This window comes from Oryzias melastigma, linkage group LG14 (assembly GCF_002922805.2).
Source record: "Oryzias melastigma strain HK-1 linkage group LG14, ASM292280v2, whole genome shotgun sequence".
NCBI classification, from domain to species: Eukaryota; Metazoa; Chordata; class Actinopteri; order Beloniformes; family Adrianichthyidae; genus Oryzias; species Oryzias melastigma.
Window position 1 is genome coordinate 29,112,295 of NC_050525.1, and position 22,873 is coordinate 29,135,167.

Here is a 22,873-nt window from a genome sequence, read left to right on the forward strand (position 1 = left end):
GGACCAGGGCCAGGGCCAGGACCAGGACCAGGGCAAGGACCAGGACCAGGGCCAGGGCCAGGACCAGGACCAGGACTACGACCAGGACCAGGACCAGGACAAGGACCAGGGCCAGGACAAGGACTCACCCCCGGATTAAAGACCTTTAGGACAAAAACCTTCAACTCTATGGAACCAAAACCAAACCTGGAAACGTTGATGCTTCAGGGAAGAACCTGAAGTTACGTCTTCATGGTTTCAAAACTATTCAATGCAGAGTTAAAGCTATACTGAAACCAGTCATTCTGATCTGATTAAACTTTAAAAATGTAAAAAGTCAGTAATATGATCAAAAATATTGAAAATGAACTAATCTAACTTTGTAGAATTTAATACGATTATGTGACATTTATTTCTTTGAAATTGTAAAACTTTATGTCACGTGTTTGACAACGTTCTATTACGAAAAAAACTAATCATGTGAGAGTGGTTTAAATGTGTTTTTATTCACTTACAGCAGAAACTAATTGTGATCACATTAAAATGTCTCAAACTGCAGCTTCATCTGCGTCAGACGAAGGTGGAGATGTGGATCAGCGATCATGGATTCATGTTTTTAGGAACACATCAGGTGATGTTGATGAAGACAAATGTTCTCAACAAGGAACGTCATGAAAATGGTTCCATTGTGGAGTGAGGGGTGTGTCTTACAGTATCTATGAGGGCATCCCCCCCCGTCCATCATGTCCCTGATTCGCTGAAAGATCTCAGCAGAATGAATGAAAGCTGCAGTGATGTCTGGACCTCCAGGGAACCGCGGTTGTCAGCAGTCCAACACACCAACCAGCTGCCCTCAGCAGGCGGCGGCGGCGGCGGCTCTCATTTATTACGTCTCTGAAACTCTGAGCTTTAAGATGAGGAGCACAGAAACGGTTAAACTGTAAACAGGAGTTCAGATCGGCTCTTCCTGCAGAAACACCGCCGTGACCAACATGTCCCAGCTGTCCTGAACGCATCACTGCAGCAGGAAGGACGGCGGTGGAGCGCGGGAACGCTTTAACGCCGGGGACGGCGGACGGTTCTGTGGAATCTAACTCAGTCAGCGTTTTTAGAAACTGAAATTCTGTCGTTTACTTAAGAAAATAGATCAAATATCTGAGGAGTAAATGAATAAATGAGGAATGCTGCATCCTGATCCTGCTGTGACTGTAAATGATAAAAAATCTCATTTCTACTTTGAGATTAAAAAATCTTCTCACTTTAGAAAAGGTCTTAGAATTATAAAAAACAAACAAACGTTGTTTTTGGACAAACAGGTTTAAAAACTTGAATCTTTTGATGGAAGCAGAAAACTGAGTTCTGTTCATCTCGATTTCTCTTCATGTCAGTAAAATCTCTGAGATGCCAAAAATATTCAATCATTTTCATCATCAGGATTTCTCTGAATCTCAAGAAAGTTTGTTCAAATTCTAACTTTGGTAACTAATGCATTTATTTTGTTTTTCCAGTTACAAACATTTATTCATATCTTAAGTTTTTGTTCAATGAAAAATGAAAAATTCAAAGTAACAAAAATACATATAATGACAACAAAGAAAGCTCCTCTGAATGTTCAAAGGCTTTTTCTCCAGTTTAAATAAATATTAAACATGTTTTTTTACTGTTTTTGTTAATATAACATGAATGTAAAGCTAAACCTGTTTTAACTCTCTGTAACATCCCATAATCGAAACAAGATCATGGAAATCTGCTCAGATCTGTGTCAAAGATCCACTCTGATGTTATTCATTTTTCTGATAGTAGAAGATCATTTGAGGAGAAATGAACCTTAATAGTGTCGACGCTTTGGTCCTTTTGGATGTTTTTGACTCGTAAAAACTCAATCATCATCGTTCATGTTATTTAGGACATTACTGCTTATACTTTTGCAATGTTTAACTGTTTTTAAGATTTTACGCAATTTATGGGATTTTTCAGCCCCATTGAAAACGAATAGAAAATCCTTCAAAAACTTTATGCATTTTTAAAACTTAAGCAATCTTGTCATCAAAACGTTCTGCATGTTTGGGACTTTCCTGCTTGTACTTTTGGTATTCATATATTTGGCCATTTTTTTAAATTGTACGCAATTAATGTGTTTTTTAAGAAAAGAGAAAGTCTTCAAATACTTTGTGGACTTCAAAACTAGATCCGGGTTGATAAAATCACTTAATCGATCTGAACCGATCCAAACTTAATAGTTCAATAATCGATCCATAAAAGTAGAGATTGATCTGACGCATAAAGCTAAAGTCTGCTAGCTTGATGCTAATGTATAGTGGGATTTCCCATAGAACGGCTAATGCTAACGCTCAGTCGACATAAACGTACTTTCTGACTAAATGAGCATCTTTAGAGGAATTTTCTAAACTCTTTTAAGGGAACATTTTTTAAAGTATCCATTTGTGATCTAAAACAGATTTTTGCTCATTCTTTCTTCTTCTGGAATAAGGTGTAATGCTATAGCGTGATCGCCACCTAGTGGTCAAACAGAGAAGCAGAACAATGTTGGAGCTTCTCTGTTTGAGAATGTTTGTAAACTGATATTAACGATCTCATTATTTCGTTGATTCATTTTATAGTATTTTTCTGATAATATGAAAAACTTTTAAACATATATAGATTATTAACACATTTCTAAACAAATGTGTCTAAACGTATCAGCACAAAACTGAATTGAATCAATGAATTCTGAAAAAACATCGGACCTGAATCGATCCCGACTGGGAATCAAATCAAGTCCATTCTGGATGATCGCCACACTCAGCCCTTCATGAAACCTCTGCAAATGTGCCATCAAAATGTTCAACCTGTTCAGGATATTCCTCTTTGTACTTTTACTATTAATATCGTTTACGCTTTTGTGTCATTTTTTTACAAGTTATGCGATTTTTCAGCTCCATAGAAATGCTCTTTTAAAACGTATAAAACGTTCAGGTCATTACACTTGTACTTTATGTGTTTATACTTTTTATGCATGCTAACATTTGATGCAATTTTCTAAAAAATCAATGATTCTAACTCTTTGTGCATTTTGAAAAACAATGCAGTATTGGTATTCAAACTTTCAGCACGTTATTGAGCGATTAAAGTAAAGTTTTAACATTCAGCTAAAAGCGTTCACACTAGCATTATCACAGGGGATACTTTTCTAGATCTTTAGAAAATATAAAAAGTCTTGTTGGAAAAAGATCGTATTTGTGATGTAGAAGGCGAACATGAGCTCTGAGCAACGGGAAGTGGGGCGGGGCGTCAGTTGATCTGCATTGAGTCCAGAAGAGACAATAAGAACAATATGAACTAAAAAGTCCACCAGAATATTTGTCTGTTCGCCCATCAAATCCCAAAATAGGATCAAGTTCCAGATGGATCATTAGGGGATTAAATCAGAGTTTAACTCACAGATTCGATCGTTTAATCTTTTATCTCCACGTTCACACAGGCGAGCTGCAGCAGCTTTCTCTCACGGCGGCGGCGCTGTAGCGGCGGCGGCGTGTGGGATGGAACAGACTGCTGACAGCGAGTTCCTCCAAAGGTCAGTGATGCAGAAATGTTGGGATAAACGGAGAACATCCAGGCTGCTAAAGAGCCTTTAGAAGAGCAGCAGATTCAAAGCGAGGACGGGTCAGAAGCAGCGTCTCTGCTGAGCGCTGAGAAGAACCGGGTCAGAACCTCCAAGGACGTTCAGCTGGGGTATTTATAGAGCTGCTGCTGCCAAGGTTATTCAGTGAGACGATCATCTTCAGCATCAGAAAGCCATCATTTAAAGTCTCTCAAATGTCTTTTTAGATAAAAGACATTTTTTCTTTTAGCTAAAACACTCAAAAAGTGCATCTTTTGTTATTTCACTTTCTTAAAAACATCTTTTCCACCATTTGATGCTTGAAATGAGTCATTTTAGGCCTCAGCTTTTCTGTTCATCTGTATTACTTTTTTAAAGTTTTAGTGTTTAAATTGTGTTGTTAAGCTGATAATAATGAGATTCTGGAATCTAAAAAAGTAAAATATAGAAAAGAATTTGACTAAATCAATGCAAAAAAAAGGAGTTCCATATTTTCTGGTCAGTTTTTCCATAGATTGGCCACAAGTGGGACCGTTTTCTGCCTTCATGATTGACTGAACTGATCGCTGTGATCAATCAAATGTGTCTTTACAGTAAATCAAACTTCTGGACGGCCGTGTCACCCAGAGGAGGTTTGGAGAAGATCCAGACTCTGCTGTTATGTTGTTGCCATGGTGACCGATCGGAGTGATGCTGGACCGTCTCCATGGTGATTTAGGGCGGCACCAGAGGATCAGTTGGACATCATGGACTGTCAGGAGTCTGTCCTTCTGAGCTTCAGAGGAGCAGGACAGAATATCTGCTGATGGATATTTGAACTTTTACCGCCGACGTGTGAATGTTCCCAGCAGGACTTCTGAGGAGTTCCTGACGGGAACATCAGTCTGAGACCAAACAGCTCCGATGACAGGAAGTGAGGGCTGAGAAGGGACTGGAGTGGATAAATGAAGATCTCTGCCTCCAGGCTTCTTCACCACAGAGAGTTTAGTGACGGCTGGAGGACAGCAGCAGTAAGTTTGATCTTTCCTTTGCATGATTTTAACAAAGTTCACAGAGAAAACCCAAACAAACATGTTTGAGGCTGAAAACCCCACAGAAGGTCATTTTTATGATGACTCAGCAAACAGGTCTTTGAGAGTTTATTCCAGAATCATAAAGACGGTAAAGTTCTGGAAACTGTTGGCAGAACCGGACAGAACGAAGATGACGTCGTGATGATTCGTTGTGAATGTGTGATGTTTTCTGTGTGATTACTTTGATTTTTGTGTTACAGGTTGTGTAACTTTTGTGATGAAACGGCTGTCAGGATTATTCACGACTTTGTCGACTATTAAAACCTCAAAGACCAACTGAACAGTCGACACCTTTTTGTTTTTTCTGTATTGGAAGATCTTGAGTTCAAAGATGTCATTCATGTTTTGCTCTCATAAAAACGCCTCAGTCAGCAAATATTTAGACCATGTTTGTCTGTTTATGATGTCTTTTGAATAACTTTATATATTTTTTATTAAATATACGTATTGAAGCTTAAAAAACTAATTGTGGGCTTTTATTTCCTTTCTTTCCCGTTTCAGATGCCGACCTCATTTGAGTCTTGTTTGATACTGAAGGATTCATGGAAGTTTATTAAGATGTGCAGGTTACATCACTAGTCAACTAATCAGAAAAAATAATCAGTGATTAGTCGACTATTAAAATAATGCTTTGTGTGATGATTGTTTTGATTCTTTTCTTTGATAATTGTGTGATTATTGTTTGACTTTTAGGTTAATTGTTGTGTAACTTTTTGTGAGGATTTCCTGATGTCTGCATCATGTGGAACTCGTAAAGCAGATGAACTATTTTATAAATAACAATAAAACATTCATGCAAATACAGTAAAATAAAAGAACAGAAGCATCCAGAATTCTGACATTAAATGGTAATGTTCATAAATGTGTCATCTTCCCCTTTATCCTCCGCCTGAACTCACCTGGTCCAGGTAATAAACATTGTAGATTTCATAACACTTTTCTGCCAGCAGGAGGCGACAACACGACCAGCTCCAATGTCCATCAGTGGTCCATCTCTGAGGAGAACGGAAGTCCCGCGGGTCGATATGAGCGACGGGCGAAAGTCTGCCACCAGCTCGGTTCGAGCGGCGAGGCGCGAATCGGGCGGCCAAAATGTAAATACCTGAAGCTTGACAGGTCGCTGCGTCGCATCAGCCAATCAGGAACTCAGCTGTGGTCACGTGACGTTTCCAGTGACTCGATCCGCGGGTAGAATACTGATCCAAACAGAGCGTTTTTGTCCAGAACTTTCATCAACCCTTTTGACCCACAGGTACTCAGAGCTCATCCAGCTACATTTGGGTGAAGGCGGGAAACACTGGACAGATCGGCGGCTTTCACTACCGCGGCGGCGCTCATTCGCTCGATATGTCAGCAGACAGAGAGATGCCGTGGAGGCTGCCGGCTCAGGTCTCATTGAGACACCAAAAAAAGGAAAAAAGTCTCCCAATTTTATTTTTTCCCCTTGTATTGATATGAAACAGAGATCCTTCAAGCTCATAGAGACACAGAAACACCGTGGAAGCGGCTGTCATACAGACACAGGCCCCTGTAGCGGGAAAACCTTTAATAATAATCATATTAACCCAAACATGGAGACATTACTACTGATGTTCTTGGAGAACTCTACAATAAATAAACCGGATTCCTCGTGTGTCTTCACTCATTCTAAGTGAGATCCACAGACAGAGCTGGTAGCTCCTCCCACATCCGTCAGGAACACGTTTTTTGACAGGGGGCGAGCAGCGAATTCACCGCGCAGAGAAAGAGGGGCGGAGCACGCGAATCGGGTTCAGTGTGAACGCACCTTTAGACAACACACAAAAACGCTAAAAAGACGATTTATAGCTGAAGAAGCATCACTGTGAGCAAAAAGGATTGGTCTGAGACGAACTCAATGAAACCTTTACTGTCTGGACCTCAGGTCTGCTCTGCTGTTGTTTTCACTGAAGCCCGTTTACTCAGAACACTCACTTGGGATGTCGGATGTCGGGGACGGAGCGGTTCAGGGAGATCCTGTCGCTGACGAAGATGTTGAACCCGTTCTCCCTGTAGGCCTGGTCCACCCGGTCGGCGTCCGTCAGGGGGAACGGCTTCCCCTGCTCCCCGTTTCCTGCACCGCAGACACTCCTGTTACATCTTTGACTGTAGAAAGCATGTCAAGGTGAGGTCATGTGACCCCTGGGTCTCTGGGGCCACCTCGGCCTGGTCTTAACACTTGGGTTAAACAGCAGCTTTCCTTCCATCCTAGTGAAGTTTCATCTAAACCGACAGTTTTACATCAGAAAACATTTTTGATAAACTGACTTTTATTGTCCTTAGTGGAAAAACAAAACAAAAAACAAAACTTTAGATCAGAGGTTTCCTCATCCAGGCCTCGAGGGCCGGTCTCCTACATGTTTTCCAGCCACTGAAGCTCCTGATTGGCTGAACACACCTGATCCAGGTAATCAACAGCAGATAAGGCGGGGTTTCTGGAAAACCAGCGGGAGGCCGGCCCTCGAGGACCGACTTTGGACACTTCTGTGTTAGATGAACATTTTACAGACGGTACAACTTCTCCATTATGCTAGCAGACGGTCACATGACCCAGTTATTCTTAAAGGGTAACCAAACCCTAAATCAACTCTTTTGTCTGTTTTTTCTTTAAATTGGGCTTTAAAAGAGCTGTCTGTTGGTCATTGCCACATTTTTGACCACTTAAACTAAACTTGTTTAATTCACGAAAATATAGTCAAAACCGTCTGTGTGCTGCCCCCTACAGGGTGAAACGAGGTATTGCAGTTGAATTTGTGATTGGTCAATTGGTTTAAGTCCTACGTCAAGATCTGCAGGTCCAGTAATAACAATGTCGCTGCATTTTCTGTATGCGGAAGCAAATCGGTTGCACTGCTCACCCCGCATGCGTGAACCACACGTCACTTCCGCTCTTCACCCACTATACCGCAGAGTCAGTTCCAAACAGTAAAACTCCGTGATCACAAGAATTTATGTTTTTCTCAACAACCGAGAGCTTCTCCTGACTGGATTACAGAGCGAAAAAAAGCCACAGAGTTACCGTGAATCACGTGTTTGGATTACAGGGTAAAATAAAGTGTCTTGAAGTGGCGCTGTATCCTCTTAGGGAGTAAACTGCCGTCATGTAAAACAGCAGAAGAAGAAAACATTTGTAGTCCGTTTGTAGTCACTGCAGGATCGTAAGGTCCTGATCCTTAACGTGTCTTTTTCCTTTCGTTTTTTCAACAATAAGTGAATGTTTTCACTATGATAAACATTTTAAGTGCTATATTAACATCCTACGAGGTTATTATTGTTGTTACCGTCTAAAGACAGTAAAATGCTTTAGCGGAAGTGACGTGTGGTTCATGCATGCGGGAGAGCGGAGCAACCGATTTGCTTCCGCATACAGAAAATGCACTGACAAACAGTCCTGTTCCCCAGCCCCGCCCCTCGGACTGGATTTTCACATTTCGGTGGTGGGCGGAGTCAGCCTCTAACTTCCTGTTTGACTTCCCTTTAAAGGAGGGCTGTCAAACTCAATCGCACAGCGGGCCAAAGTTCTAAAACACGCCTCAGGTTGCAGATCGAACAGGATAAACATGTTTTGAACACATGAAAAACTACATTTTTAAAACTCTTAAACTTAAAAAATGTCCCTATTTTAGCATAAGTATGAATAAAAACCGACAGGAATATTATTTTAGATTTAATTAACCTAAACTTTAAATAACTTTCAATATTTTGCTTTACATAAAATGTATATTCTGCCAAAATTGGAATGTTACGAGATAACATGGTACCAATGATTATTTTAATATAAAACGATCTAGAGGGCTGATTATTATTACCCTGTGGGCCGGATCCGGCCCCTGGGCCTCGACTTTGACACTTGTGCTCTAAAGTCATTTTCTTTATAGTTTTTATTCAAATTTTCAACTATGTTTACAATAAAATCGGCTCTTATTTAGAATTTATTTCCCTAAATTGACCTTAAGTTTCATTTTTTAAATCAACCAAAAACACTTGATACTTTTACTGTGAAAATGAGAACCTTCACAGATGTTTTACTTTGAAAAGCTATCTACTTCCTCTGACAGTAGCACATTGGTTTCATTTATAGGATTCCTACAAGTTTATTCAAGTTAAACTTAAGACTTTTTAAGACCGTGCATATCAATTTTTCATCCAATTTGAAGTAAAAAATAAAAAGCTGAACATTCTCCACAAACGATTATTTCAATAGTCGACTAATCTCCAATCATTTTTTTCGATTAGTCGACTAATCGGTTCGTGCGGCGACTGGATGTAAAACATTCATCTTAACCATCATTATCTTTAAACTTGAGGTCTTTAAGCTATATTCTAACTAAAATAAAGACAATAGTTTATTCATCTTTTAATGAATCTGCAGGTTTTCTCCATAATTTGTTTCTGGCATTAAAACAAAACTTAAATCAAATGAGGTAATCTGAATCAACTACAGAAAACTTAATAAAAGCCTGAAATTATTTTTTTAAAGCTTTAAAACATATATTTAATAAAATGTACACAGTATTTCAAAAGCTATTAGCAGATATAAACACACTCAATATATTTGCTCACTGAGGCCCATTTATTAAAGCAAAACTCTAATAACATCTTTGAACTCAAGATATTCTTATACATATAAAACCTCAGGATGCTCAGATAAACAAAGAGCTTTGAGACAAATGAAAAAGTTTCAAGCAGCAAAATTCTAAGGCTCAGACATCAAGATTTCAGGTTTTTTAAAGTATTATTTCGAAATCCATCAATTCAATACTATTAAGGGTTTGTAAGAACTCCGATCTAGCTTACATTCCTAAAATCTAACATGAATCTGCATTTTAAAGCGGTAATTACATTTCCTGAAGAGTATTTTTACCGTAGTGTACTACAGTAGACTATAGTAACTAACGTTACGTCACAAATATTCAATTTTCCTGGAACAGATCGCAAATATTTGAGGATTTGAAAACCCGATTCCAGTTTGTTTCCATCCATTGACTCCAGGATTATTAGCTAGATTTATGACCTCCACTAAAAACAACTTTTATTCAACATTTAGAGTAAATCTAGCACGACATGTTTAAAAAGTACCAGGAGGAGAGAGTGTCTATTTTGGGGATCCTTTTCTGACATTTATTTTCTCTTTGCATCCATTAGTGTTGCATCATTTGGTTTAGTTTAAGAGAAAGTAAAGAAAAAAATCACAAAGAACCAAAAGAAATCCCAGAAGTGATTCTGCCTTCAAACTGAAAACGTCTCAAAGACTTTAACCTCCACAGAGACGAGCTGAAAGAACCAGACCCAGCAGAGTTGCAGCTCCACGATGAGGACGAACTCTGACTTCAGATCTGCAGAGTGCTAATAGTGCTAATAGTGCTAATAGTGCTAATAGTGCTAATAATGCTAATAATGCTAATAGTGCTAATAGTGCTAATAATGCTAATAGTGCTAATAGTGCTAATAATGCTAATATTGCTAATAGTGCTAATAGTGCTAATAATGCTAATAGTGCTAATAATGCTAATAGTGCTAATAGTGTTAATAGTGCTAATAGTGCTAATAATGCTAATAGTGCTAATAATGCTAATAATGCTAATAATGCTAATAGTGCTAATAGTGCTAATAATGCTAATAGTGCTAATAGTGCTAATAATGCTAATAGTGCTAATAATGCTAATAGTGCTAATAATTCTAATAGTGCTAATAGTGCTAATATTGCTAATAGTGCTAATAGTGCTAATTATGCTAATAGTGCTAATGATGCTAATAGTGCTAATAGTGCTAATAGTGCTAATAGTGCTAATGGTGCTAATAATGCTAATAGTGCTAATAATGCTAATAGTGCTAATAATGCTAATAATGATAATAATGCTAATAGTGCTAATAGTGCTAATAGTGCTAATAGTGCTAATAATGCTAATAGTGCTAATAGTCATGAGAGGATCAGGAAACCCAGAAAACACAAAGCGCTCTTATCATGAACAGACATGCATGTTTCATCCTCCTCCTCCTAAAGGTAATAACTGTAAATGAAGCTCTGAGTCTTTACGGCTCGTTCCAGGATGACCCGGTTCTTCAGCTGTAAGAACGCTGACAGGAAGTTAAAGGTTTCTGTTAGCACTGACCGGATCGAGCGGCGTCTCTCCTGATGGCCTCATAGTCGTGCCAGTCTTTCCTCCTGACGCCGTCGCGTCCCACCAGAGCGTCCCTCCCCATCCGGTTCACCCCCTGAGGAGAAACCACACAGACAGATGTTTGAGAATCGCTCCTGAAAACTTCTGAGAACCTTCAGAGTGTTTAGAGAACAGAACTCTAAAAAAGAGTCTAAAGATCTGTGGGGAACCACCGTTGGTTTCAATTTCAAAGTCGTAATTCCACAAAAAGAAACTGGAGCTGCAAAGCTTTAAATAATGTTCACTGACAGATTTAATTAAAAGATCAACCTAAACAATGTCTTCATGGCATTATTCACCCATACGGGGTGTGGACCTGCTCTGCTGCAGGTTTTTGGGATGTCCAGATCGTGGAGGATCATAGAGGATCAGCTGCATCTTCTGAAAGCTCAGGTGTGTCTGCATTTCCACTGAGCCTCGTGGCCACCTTAAAGGGAGCCGAGTAAATGGAACGTTCCACCACCTCATTTACGTTCTCTGTCCCATTTGAAGCTCTTCCTCCACAGTAAACTGTCAGACAGTTACAGTTTATTCACATTTAAAAGCTTAAAAGCTGATAGTTCTCTAAAGATTTTAGAATATCGTTTTTGAAAGGTTTTCCTAAAGTTTAGGAAATTTATGGTACCTGAGCGCTTTGCATCCCGATACTGGACCGGTTCCGATTCACAGCCCGTTTTAACCCTTTGACACCTGAGGCATCACCGGTGATGCTTGAACACAAAATCTTTAGCAAACTTCAACTTTTCAGTAAATCAAAGATCTTAAACACTGGAGCTCCAGTTAAAAGCATCAAAAATGAATCAGCCCCCCCCCCCCATGTCACCAGTTTGTCATTTATTGTATTTGTCTATGTTAAAAATATTTATTTCCCCTGCATTGAACAGTTAGAGGGAAAAATAAATTTTAAAAGTAAACAAAATGTTCATGGTTTAAAAGCATAGAAAATGAATAAACCCCCCCATTTCACCAGTTTGTCAATTATTGTATTTGTCTGTGTTAAAAAAAAAATCACCTCCATTGAACAGTTTTAAGGTAAAAATACAATATAAAAGTAAAAACAAATATTTAATATGGACTATTCCTGAGCGGGATTCGAACCCACGACCTTCTGAATGTGAGTCAGCAGCCATAACTCCAATGTGAAAACAGGAAGTCATTGTTGATGGTTTAAGGTGATCACCACAACACTACTTTGAGAAGGGGAGGGGGGCATTGCAGCAGAAGCTGACAGTTCCAGGGATTCTAGTGTTAAACCAGTTTCCTGGTCTAGAACTCCACCATGAGTCACGAGCATCGTCTACACCAAACACCTCTCTCCTGAGCTCTGGTTCCTCGACAGCTTTGGTTCTTCGACAGGTTTGGTTCTTCAACAGCTTTGGTTCTCGACAGCTTTGGTTCTTCGACAGGTTTGGTTCTTCAACAGCTTTGGTTCTCACTCTTCACCTCATTTAGATCACAGAACTTGTACTCCTCTGTTTCAGACTCTACATGTAGACCTTAGCCGGTACTGAAGGCCGAGGCTGCTGCTGCTGCTGCTGCAGCATCCCAACACAATGAAGACGTCATTTACATTGAGGGAGGGGGGAATTAGAAAAAGCCTTTACACACAAACGGCAGCAGCAGCTGCAGGAAACAGCATGTTTTATTAATCCAGCTGCTGAGAGGAGCATGAGGCTGAATACCAAGAACTGCAGAGAGATCTTCAAGGAACTGGGAGTAAATACGGCAGAGACTTCCTCGGATGAAACACCGAATCGCTTGTTTCTTCCAGTTTGCTTCCAAGATGCCATAAATATTTATCCATCTTTAAACTGGTCTGAATGTGCTGGTTTTCTGGAGGCCTGGTTGGACGTCGGTGGGTTCATATTTTTATTCCAGAACCGAGAACCTTCAGATGACCTGCGACTCATTACAGCACAAAGAAGTCCAACCCGTCTCATTTTCCCTCGTCTTCAAAGAGCGCTCTGCAGCCTGCGGGGAGAAGAGCCCACTTTCTGGCAAATAGCCTGCTGGGAATCCTCTTGTTTAGCAGAAATACTATTTTATGGTTGTCAAACTGCTTTACCATTCGTTACCAATGCAGCAGAGAAATGGGAATGAGTTTGTCTGCAGGAGTGAGGAGTCCACAGACAACACCATCACTTTTACGGTTAGTTTCCCTTTTGTTAAATGAACATTCTTTCATCTAACGATGATATGATACAGAATGATAAAAATACTCTTTGAAGGGATCCATAATAACATGAATGACTATCAGTCAAAATACTGAACAGCTGTTATCATTCTATTGGCTCTGATACCTTTTTTATGAAAACATCTTCCTGATGATTCTGTTTTTATGTGATTTTTTCTGAGATTCAAGACATTCACGTTATAAACTGACCAATCTCTGCCTAGATTTGGTGTAGTCCGTTTTCAAGTGGTCAGAGCAACTCAGATCAATCACTCCTTCATGGCGATGACTGCATCATCACACTCACTCGGTCCAGTTCTCTGATGCAGTCCGTGGTTTTCTAACAATGATGTTATGCAGAGTTCTGTCTGTCTACATTGACCATCTCAGCAATCGTTTCTATCAAGAATCCATGTCTAACATGTGGAGACTCTGATGTAACTGCTCCTCATTTCCCTCTGAATCATAAACATTCACAAAGATCTGGGTATTAACATAAACTCTGATGTCATGTTTTATTGTTAAGAATCCCCTATCTTAGAAACACAAACAAGAACTAGGACTAAAGTACCAAACGGTTTCTGGTAAAGTTGTTGATGATCATCTTTTTTGACTGATGTGTCTCTACAATGGTCAATGTATTCTGATAAAGATTAGGATTGTTAGAATGACTCTGAATCCTGTTTGGGAAAAGTCTGAGTCACTGAAGGCTGTAATCCTGTAACCCAACAAGGACCCAACCAGGGACTGAGCAGGACCCAACCAGGACCTGAGCAGGACCCAACCAGGACCTGAGCAGGACCCAACCAGGACCTGAGCAGGACCCAACCAGGGACTGAGCAGGACCCAACCAGGACCTGAGCAGCATTTTTCATCAATCCTGATGAATCTAAACAGCATTTGCCCCCAGATGAGCTTTGGATAACATTACAAACCATTTTACTGCCTCAATCAGTTTAATAAATGTAAAAATGGAAGATTCTGGCTCGTTGGGTTCATTCTTCAGCCCTGAAGCTGGAAGCAGCAATTGATCTGGTTCTAGATTCTGGTTCTGGTTGATCTGGATTGTTAAAACTGCAGTAAGTTTAAACCATTATTGGAAAAACATTAGTGTCTGCAGAAATAAAACTTTGTTGTGTCCATCATTATTGACCTGTCCAGGTAAATGATGAAAGCCTGAGAGACTAAAAAAATCCATCCGTCTCCCTTCCTTCCTTCATCCTCTTTTCTTCTCTTGACCCCACGTTTCCATCCTCTGCCAGAAGTGCACACCATCGGTGTGTCGCACACAGATCTGACAAGCAGCAGGAGTCCATCTGTGCACATTTATACTCAAAAGCTCGACTGTGCCGCCCCATTTCCTCCTGATTAAAATTTCTCTGACGTCCTCGTCACATTCCTCTGGGGCTTTTTCTCGCCGCTCGACGAGACCTTGAAAAATAAAGACAAGGAGAGAGGGAAAGTTTTCAGCTAATGTGCGTCCGTGTTCCGTTTTGTAGAAGTGGATCGTGGGCGGCTGGAAGGGAATCGAGGCGGACAGCGAAAGGGCGACTGAAAGAGACACAATTATGCTGAGGAACAGAGGGGACGCAATGACATGTGTGTAATAACAGACGACAAGCTAAGGGTCTGATCCTCAGACTGCAGACTGGATGGCACTTCGAGTCTCCTTCAAAATAAAAGGTTCCGCTGGTTGGTCATTGAAGCCTTGAACCCTCAGGAAGGTAACGCAGCTTTTCAGGTGGTACTGATAAAAACCCACTCCGATCAAAATGGCGTCTTTGGTGTTTTTTAAATTATTCTTGTAGCGTTTATCTGGGAATGAGGGACCGATAGAAAGAAAATGAAGCCTAAAATTGCATTTCTGAGTATTTCTTCATTTAAATAAGGAGCAGTCGTTTGAGAAAGATCGTATTTGTGACGTAGAAAAAAGTGTAGGGCGGGGCCTGTAGCTCTCTGCTCCGCCCCATTCCAGTGCATCCACTTGCAAACAAATAGATCCACGAGGAGATTAACTGTAAATATGGGAAGAAAAATGTCTAAAGCCATAATAGACTGCGGAGCAAGACCCAAGGAGGACCATGACCATGACCCGACCACAACTAGACCACGACCATACCATGACCCCACCATGACCATAGCACGACTACACCACGACCAGACCACGACCATACCATCACCGTACCGCAACTAGACTACGACCAGACCATGACAAGACCACGACTCAAGCACGACCAGAGCACGACCCGACCATGACCATAGCACGACTACACCACGACCAGACCACGACCATACATCACCGTACCGCAACTAGACTACAACCATGACCATGACAAGACCACGACTCAAGCACGACCATGACCATGACCCAACCACAACGAGACCACGACCATACCACGACCCCACCATGACCATCGCACGACTACACCACGACCGGACCACGACCATACATCTCTGTACCGCAACTAGACTACGACCATGACCATGACCCAACCACAACGAGACCACGAACATACCACGACCCGACCATGACGATGACCTGACCATAAACAGACCATGACCAGACTACGACTAGACCACTACCAGACCAAAACCCGACCATGAACCGGCCACAACCAGACCATGATCAGACCATAAACAGACAATGACCAGACCATGCACCCAACCTCTGTTCCATAACTTCCAAGTCCACTGGAAAGTTGCATAAATCAGCCGATTTTTGGCAAAACACCAACAAGCCATGCTAAAGCTAACATCCCATCGTTACAGAATCAGAATCAGCCTCGCGCTGCTAAAAGGTGGATGTAATCAACGTGAATCAGCTGATTCTGCTGTGAAAAAAATAACTTTTTTCACACAGACTCTGCACCAATATGTGGTGCTTAGACCGTAAAATATTGAGAATAATATTTGAGGATAGAAAACTGTGGAGAACATTTTCAGATTCTGTTGTTAAATGATCCAAAACAGCAGTGATTTTTATCCTTTTATGTTGTTTTACTGCTGAACCAGAAGATTGATTAAAAAAAAAGTTTAAAATGACAAACAACATTTCTTTCCATCTGAATCTTTGTGTTTTTTAATCAGTTTTGTTGATTCTGATCTCCTATTCTAAATAAATGTATAAATGATGATTAAATACAAATCATTTCAATTTTCATCCATCCAGTAAATAGACATACACATATAAACATTATAATAAAATATAAGAATCGTGGTTTGATTTGTGAATCGAATCGGATCGCCACCTAAGCAATGATCCACAGCCCTAGGATCAAATGCATTTCTGGTTTTAATCCCGCCCCCTCCCAAACCCTACAGAAACCCTGAAACAGCAGCTGGTTGTGTCTCAGTGATAACAGCAAATGTTCGGCGTTCCCTCTCAAAGCGGAGTTGTTTATGACTTTGCTGTGGGTGCAGACGCTTCTCGCTGTCGGTTTCTGCTCTCTAGCTGCCGAGGATGAACGGCGCTGCGATAAAAGTCGGCCACAAACTCGGCTCACCCTGAGCGCTTTTCCGCTCTGTTAATATTCCAGACGCAGAGCAAACAGCGACGCTGACGGAGCGGCGAGCAGAGCCGAGCCGTCTGTCCCGCCTCGCGCCAGCAGTGACTGTCGTAAAAGAGAAGCGGAGGGAGAGCAGGTGGAAGGAGAGCAGGAGGAACTCCTGTCTGTCGCCCTCATTAAATTTAATGCTGCCTTTTAGTGCTCTATTTAACTGATGACAAAAGGCCACATGACAGTCCGTGTTTGCATAGAGATTCATAAAAGACAGACAGAGAGCGTCAGCGCACAAATGTGTGGGCATATCTGCATTCCAGCAGAGACACGAGCTCGGCCAGCTCAAATGAGATATTAGCTTTGGACAAATTAGCACTTTAGCCCATGAAAACGTCTGCACAGCTGCAGACGAGCCCCCCCCAGAGATGCAGCCATCGTCCACTCAGACAGGGATGGATGGGGTCCTCACCGACAAATAAAAGCTAATTTTCTGACTTCCTCCAGATCACAGCCTTAAAATACAGAAATATAACAACAATGTAATCAGATTCATCATTCAAACCTGGTTGAGTCTGTTTTCATGTATCGTGTCAGTGGAAACTCCCTCATCCTCCCTGACACTCATTCAAAGCAGAAACTTGATGAATCTGTTCAACTGTGAAGAACCACAAATGACCTCATGTCTCCTCTTCTTGTTTTTTATCACCTACAAACAATATTTACTTTACATTTATCCAAAAACACGACTCTGATCTGTCTGACAGATCGTTCAGTTCCTGCAGCATCAGCAACTTTGGAGGCAATGAAACCAAGCAACCAGAAATGCATACGGTCACTAAAATATGGTTAGTTAAATTAAATAATGACTGAAGACAAAAATCTGAAATCTAGAACGCTGCCTAATTCTCTGAATGAACTTTAGTCATAGGGTTTGATCAGGACGGGGACTGCAGGCTTGTGGGGTTATAGGTTGTGTCTGAACTACACACTGCAGGACTATCTAGTGTCCTGGATTTTAAAGGCAATTTGGACATCATACTCACTACTTTTCTCTTGCTTTGCTAAACACCAGATATGACATTACCGATTTCACGACGATTGAATCAATATGAACAACTCAGGACGTTTATTTATGACTCCACTGTGTTCTGATGGTGAAAATGTGCATTGTGGTCTATATTGGCTAATCTAGTGAGCATCGATGCACACTAGTTTTTCGCAAAGACTTCTGAGAAATTTCTAGCGCACATGATTTTGGAAATAGTAGATTCGGACAGAACTAGAAAATGTTAAACGATTGGCAGCTGGTGTCTTATTTAAGTCAGAGGCGGCCACACCGAGCCAGGCAGGGAGCAGAGCAGCAGGCTGGGTTCAGTTTGTGCGGTGTTGGTTTGGGTTGGTTTTGTGTCTACTTTTTGTCCTCAGCAATCTTAGATTGCTGGGTTTTGTTGTGTTAGTTTGGGGTTGGGCCTTGGTAGTTCTAATTTGCGGGCTTTGTTTAATTTCTGTTCTTCAGGTAGTTTTGTAGGCAGCCCATAGCAGGAGCTGCTGACTCTGACGGTCGTCATGGCTGGGTCAGCAGTCTCCCTGACTTCTTTTTCTTTTGGCCAAGGTCCCAACTCTGTTCTGGTTTGTTCTTTTTACCATTCATCCATCCATCCATTTTCTTGACCGCTTCTTCCCTTTCGGGGTCGCGGGGTGCCGGAGCCTATCCCGGCTACTGATGGGCGAAGGCGGGGTACACCCTGGACAGGTCGCCAGTCCGTCGCAGGGCCTCATTCTCACACATTCACTCTCACAGTCACACCTAGGGACAATTTAGAGTCACCAATGAACCTATGAAGCATGTTTTTGGACGGTGGGAGGAAGCCGGAGTCCCCGGTGAAAACCCACGCATGCACGGGGAGAACATGCAAACTCCACACAGAAAGGTCCCAGCCGGGAGTCGAACCGGGGCCTTCTCGCTGTGAGGCGAGAGCGCTAACCACTGCGCCACCGTGCAGCCCTTTCTTTTTACCATACGCACTAATTATTTCTTGCTTTATTTCAGGACACAGGTTTCCATTTATTTTAATAAACTGTGTTCCTTTATGTTGGTGTCCAGTTTTAATGTTATTGTCCCCACTGACAGTCACCCCCTAGACTCCGGGCCAGTTTGCCATTGGGGACGTAACAGGACTATACAGTGAGTATGGGGGGAATTCGGACACAGCCACAGAGAAAAGCATCGATGACCGTCTCTCTGAGTTCTGATCTGCTGGTTCATCCCAACATTCAAATGGTTCCACTTCTTCCAATCCAAACGGGTTTATGGGGCTTTCCAAATGTATCCCTGATACAAGCTGTTGAAGTAAAATTGAGCTCCAGGTTTAAAACTAAAAGTATCACTCCCGTTTGTCATTGACTATTTTAAAACGCGTATATGAGTTTTTGACTGTCTTGACGATAATCGCAAATTTATCGTTATCGCGATATCATCCAGTGCAATACGCGTATTGCAATGGACGCCGTCAACTGCAATTTACTGGTTTTCTTAATTGTTTACGAATGTTAAAATAATTTAATCGCAGATGAAGTATTAAACCAATCAAATAAAGCCCTTCACGTCATCGACCAATCAGATGGACCCCTTGTATGTTAGATGCCCGCCTCCTACGTGGACGAAGGTCATTTAGAGACTGATTTAAGCTATGTTGACTTTTACTGAAATAAAACTGTAACAGTGAAATGGAAATGATGTATTAGTCGTTCTATGTTTTACTATTTTCTACCTGCTGCAGTGAGACTCCACAACCAAAGCTCCTCCCACTGCAAACCGACTAACTTTAGCCACTGTGGTCTATGTCACTTTAAATATGTCGTGCAATCTTTTTAAATTATAGTATTATATTATATTTCTGGGGTTTTTTTTATTTTGTTTTTCCTAAAACCTTTCCACCATTCACTGGGATGGCGCCGGGCCCTCCATCCTAACTGGTCCAATCCATTTTTCTATGGATCTACAACCAGTCCGGCCTAATGGTCCACTTTACAATGGGAACCCTCAAAGTACCGCACCAGTCCAGTCTGACCCGCTCATTGGAAACGAGGCATTGGATGTTTTCTGGCAACATTTCTCAGCAGGAACATTTTGCATGAAGCAGAAAGTACAGCTGTGGTTCCGGTTAAAGAAACGGTGCGGTGGGTTGCTGGCGGTGGCTGCAGCCTCTGGTGGCTCCACTCCAACCCCCCCCCCCAGCACAGCTGTCACTCACACCAGCGGCTCATCATCCCTGAGAGGGAAAACCAAAGAGGATTCAGAGGGAATCCAATCCCGACCAGCTCAGAGATCAGCTCCCTCTCCAGCAGGATTGCACCTCGGTCCTTCAGCCTCATGCAGAACATCTGGCTGCCCCCCAGCCCCATAAAGAGGGTCAAGGTACCGTGAAGCCCTGATGGAGTAGCCTTGAGTTTGGCTATTAATTCCTGCAGGAACGCGGCGATGAATCCTGACACGCCATTAGTCTTCCAGGAGGCCAAAAAAAGACAAATTTCTCTCACGGAGCATCCGCAACAAATTCCTGTCAGCGGGTCTTTTTAAAAGCAAAGAGGCGGCGCAGGCGGCGTTCTTTCAAACCAAATATTTATCAGGTTATTACGCTGATTTATAGAGGTGGAGGACTCTGTCTCAGCGTCCTGAATGAGCAGGTTCTCCCATCAAACAATGTTTCCCCCGCCGACAGAACGCTCTTAATCCAACGTGACAACGCCAGGATTCATCAGATCAGGATGAGGGTTCATTAAACCGCAGACATCATGGTAAACGAGGGCCGGCCTCACGGTCCACCGCTGTACACACCAACATGATGAGAAAGAAGTGAAATGAAAAGCACCTACGACGTCGTTAAAGTCATTAAATTAAAGAGTCCAGCACAAACTGATAAATGCTGAGTCACCTCTGCAGAAAGCACTCCTCCAGGTCCAGCAGTTCTCCTCCGCTGACCTGGATACACAGATGTCAGATCGTCTGCTCCTAACCTGGTCTCCATGCTGCTGTGCTCTTCTGCTAGTCTGACCGGAGTAGGTCAGCTGTGTGGTCAGATGTACGGCTGGACCTTCAGCAGCTGCAGGAGCAGAAACTGAGTATTCTGCCAGCAAAAGTCGGTTTTTAGATCAACATTTTCTAAATTGCAAACAAAATGTAAAGTGTTAGAAATTTTAAAAAATATAATTTGCAAATACACATTTTTTATATTTGCTTTTAAAACCTTTTTTTATTTTTGCTTTTCAAAAATGTTTTTAGATGTGTTGTGCCTCATCTCACATTCGTCCTATTTGTGAATTTGCATCGACACGTTTTTGTTTGGTGGAATGTTTGTGCCAGCCTGTTGATTGATTATGTTAAAAAGTTACAGTTTTAAAGTTTTACATTCTGATAGCTTTTTGGATTATTTTGGCATTTGCTAAGATTTTTTAGGCTATTTCAGCTACATGTTAGCTGTTTTAGCTTATTTAGGCTTTTCTTTTTAAGTTTTTATAGGCTGTTTTGGAGTTAAGCTAATATTAACGCGGCATCTGTTTTGGCTAATTTAGGCTTTTTTCAGTTTTTTAGAATATTTTGAATTTTAGCTACTTTTTCAAATATTTGTGCTGCAATTACAAAAGTTTTTTTGGACGACAAAAAAAAGTTTGCAAACACAAAAATATTTTTAAAAGCAAAAAAAGTTTTGAGAGCATTATTAAATATTTTTATTTGCAATTTATGACTTTTTTTATTCTTAACACTTCACATTTTGTTTGCAATTTAGAACATTTTGATCTCTAAACTGTGACTTTTGCTTCCAGTATGGTGGCAGAAAACCCCTTCATGCCGGAGGAGTCATTTCTCCGAGCCGCTTTCTGTTTCCTCTCACATCAAGGACGGGAGTATCGACGTTTCCATGGATGAGAGCTGAACTGCATGTTTTATCAGCGCCGTCTTGCTCTGATTCAGAGCAGCTGAAGAGGCCGGCGTCCTTGGCTGTTTGAGCTGCACTTGGCTCTGCTGTCAGAAGATCACGGCGCCACCTGAGGCTCTCGGCAACACCAGCCAGCTGCCACCGCGCTCGCAGAGTGCGCTTTCATTTCTGCAGAGTTAGTGCGGCTGTCACCCATGACTGATCACCCTGAAGGTGCTGGAGACAGAAAGGAGAACATGTAGACCCTCTGAGTCAGGACAATTCATGTTCCCGCCTGCTGTCTGATATCTTCAGCAGTTGGACGCTCGTGTCACGGTTACTTTTAAAACAATGAGAAACTGTACCAGCCCAGCGTCAGGTGAGAACAGATCCTTATATTTTAGTTTAGGAGTTATTCTTCTCAAAAAGTCTCAACAAGTTAACCGGATGAACGCCTGAACAGAACAGTACAAAAATATACCACAGAAATATGCGAAAAGTCACAAAACAATGTTTGTTTTCATTTAGAATCACTGGATTTATGCTGCACAAATATCTCACAAACTCTGCAAAAAGTGAATTAAATGTATTTACAAACTGAAAATCGCAGGAGTTAGGTTCTAAAAATAAAAATGATGCTCTTTAATTACAGACGTTTTAGAGCTTTAAATTCAGAACTTTAAAGACTTTTCTCTCTTTAAACTCTCAAAGCTCAAACTGTCCAGTATTACAGAATGAAATCAGAGATCTGATGTAGATTTAGAAAACTAAACACGTTCTGTACAGGAGACACTGTCCAGAGGTCGGTTGACAGGTATGACAGCCAATCAGGATGAAGAACACAATGCAGAAAAATCGGATGTGAAATTACTGTGACACAGTGAGCTGCTGTTTGTCGTTGCCTCTATCGGCTCCACTGCACTTTAATCTGCCGACTGAAGTTGAACCACATTCAAGTTTTTCTCACATCTAGAAATGTTGGCTGGAGTTTCCATTCAAAGCTGCATCTGCGATCGGCTCAAATCAGAGAGTTTCTGGTTCAAATCCCTCATCAGCCAGTTTCTCTAAGAACTTCTTCCTAGTCCGTTCATTACCAAGTCTGTAGACTGAGGCTGAATCTAAATTCTTCCCCTCTGGCTTCTCCCTTGGAGCTTTACTGGTGAAATTGTTTGCTGTGGAGGAGAAGCGCTTTTCTTCAGGTGGGTGGGATCTGAAGCACAGAAGTTTAGACTCAAATGTAATGACTTTTTGTTTTAGCAGGACTTTTTAAAAGTTATAACACCGCTGTGGTTATGCATGCTTGAGCTAATGTAGTTGACTGGCGACTGTTGATGACTTCATCAAGGGTCAGTAACGTCAGAAGATGAAGACAATATTTTTCCATATCTCTCCGTTTGGAGCACTAATGTCGGGGTAGGGAGAAGCAAGAGGGGTGGGGGTGGGGGGGGGGTG

At 41.5% G+C, this 22,873-nt stretch overlaps 1 protein-coding gene across 3 annotated transcripts in view; it reads right to left on the minus strand.

Annotated features, from left to right (window-relative positions):
• The window catches only part of LOC112140121 (polypeptide N-acetylgalactosaminyltransferase 10), a 95,580-nt gene that overhangs the window by 46,034 nt on the left and 26,673 nt on the right, over window positions 1-22,873 (minus strand). For all 3 annotated transcript variants that reach the window (XM_036215365.1, XM_024263023.2, XM_024263038.2), the window contains exons 2-3: window positions 10,785-10,887; window positions 6,607-6,745 (exon numbers count right to left, since the gene is read on the minus strand). In XM_036215365.1, the coding sequence (XP_036071258.1) occupies window positions 6,607-6,745; window positions 10,785-10,887 (242 nt within the window). The remainder of the gene's footprint in view (window positions 1-6,606; window positions 6,746-10,784; window positions 10,888-22,873) is intronic.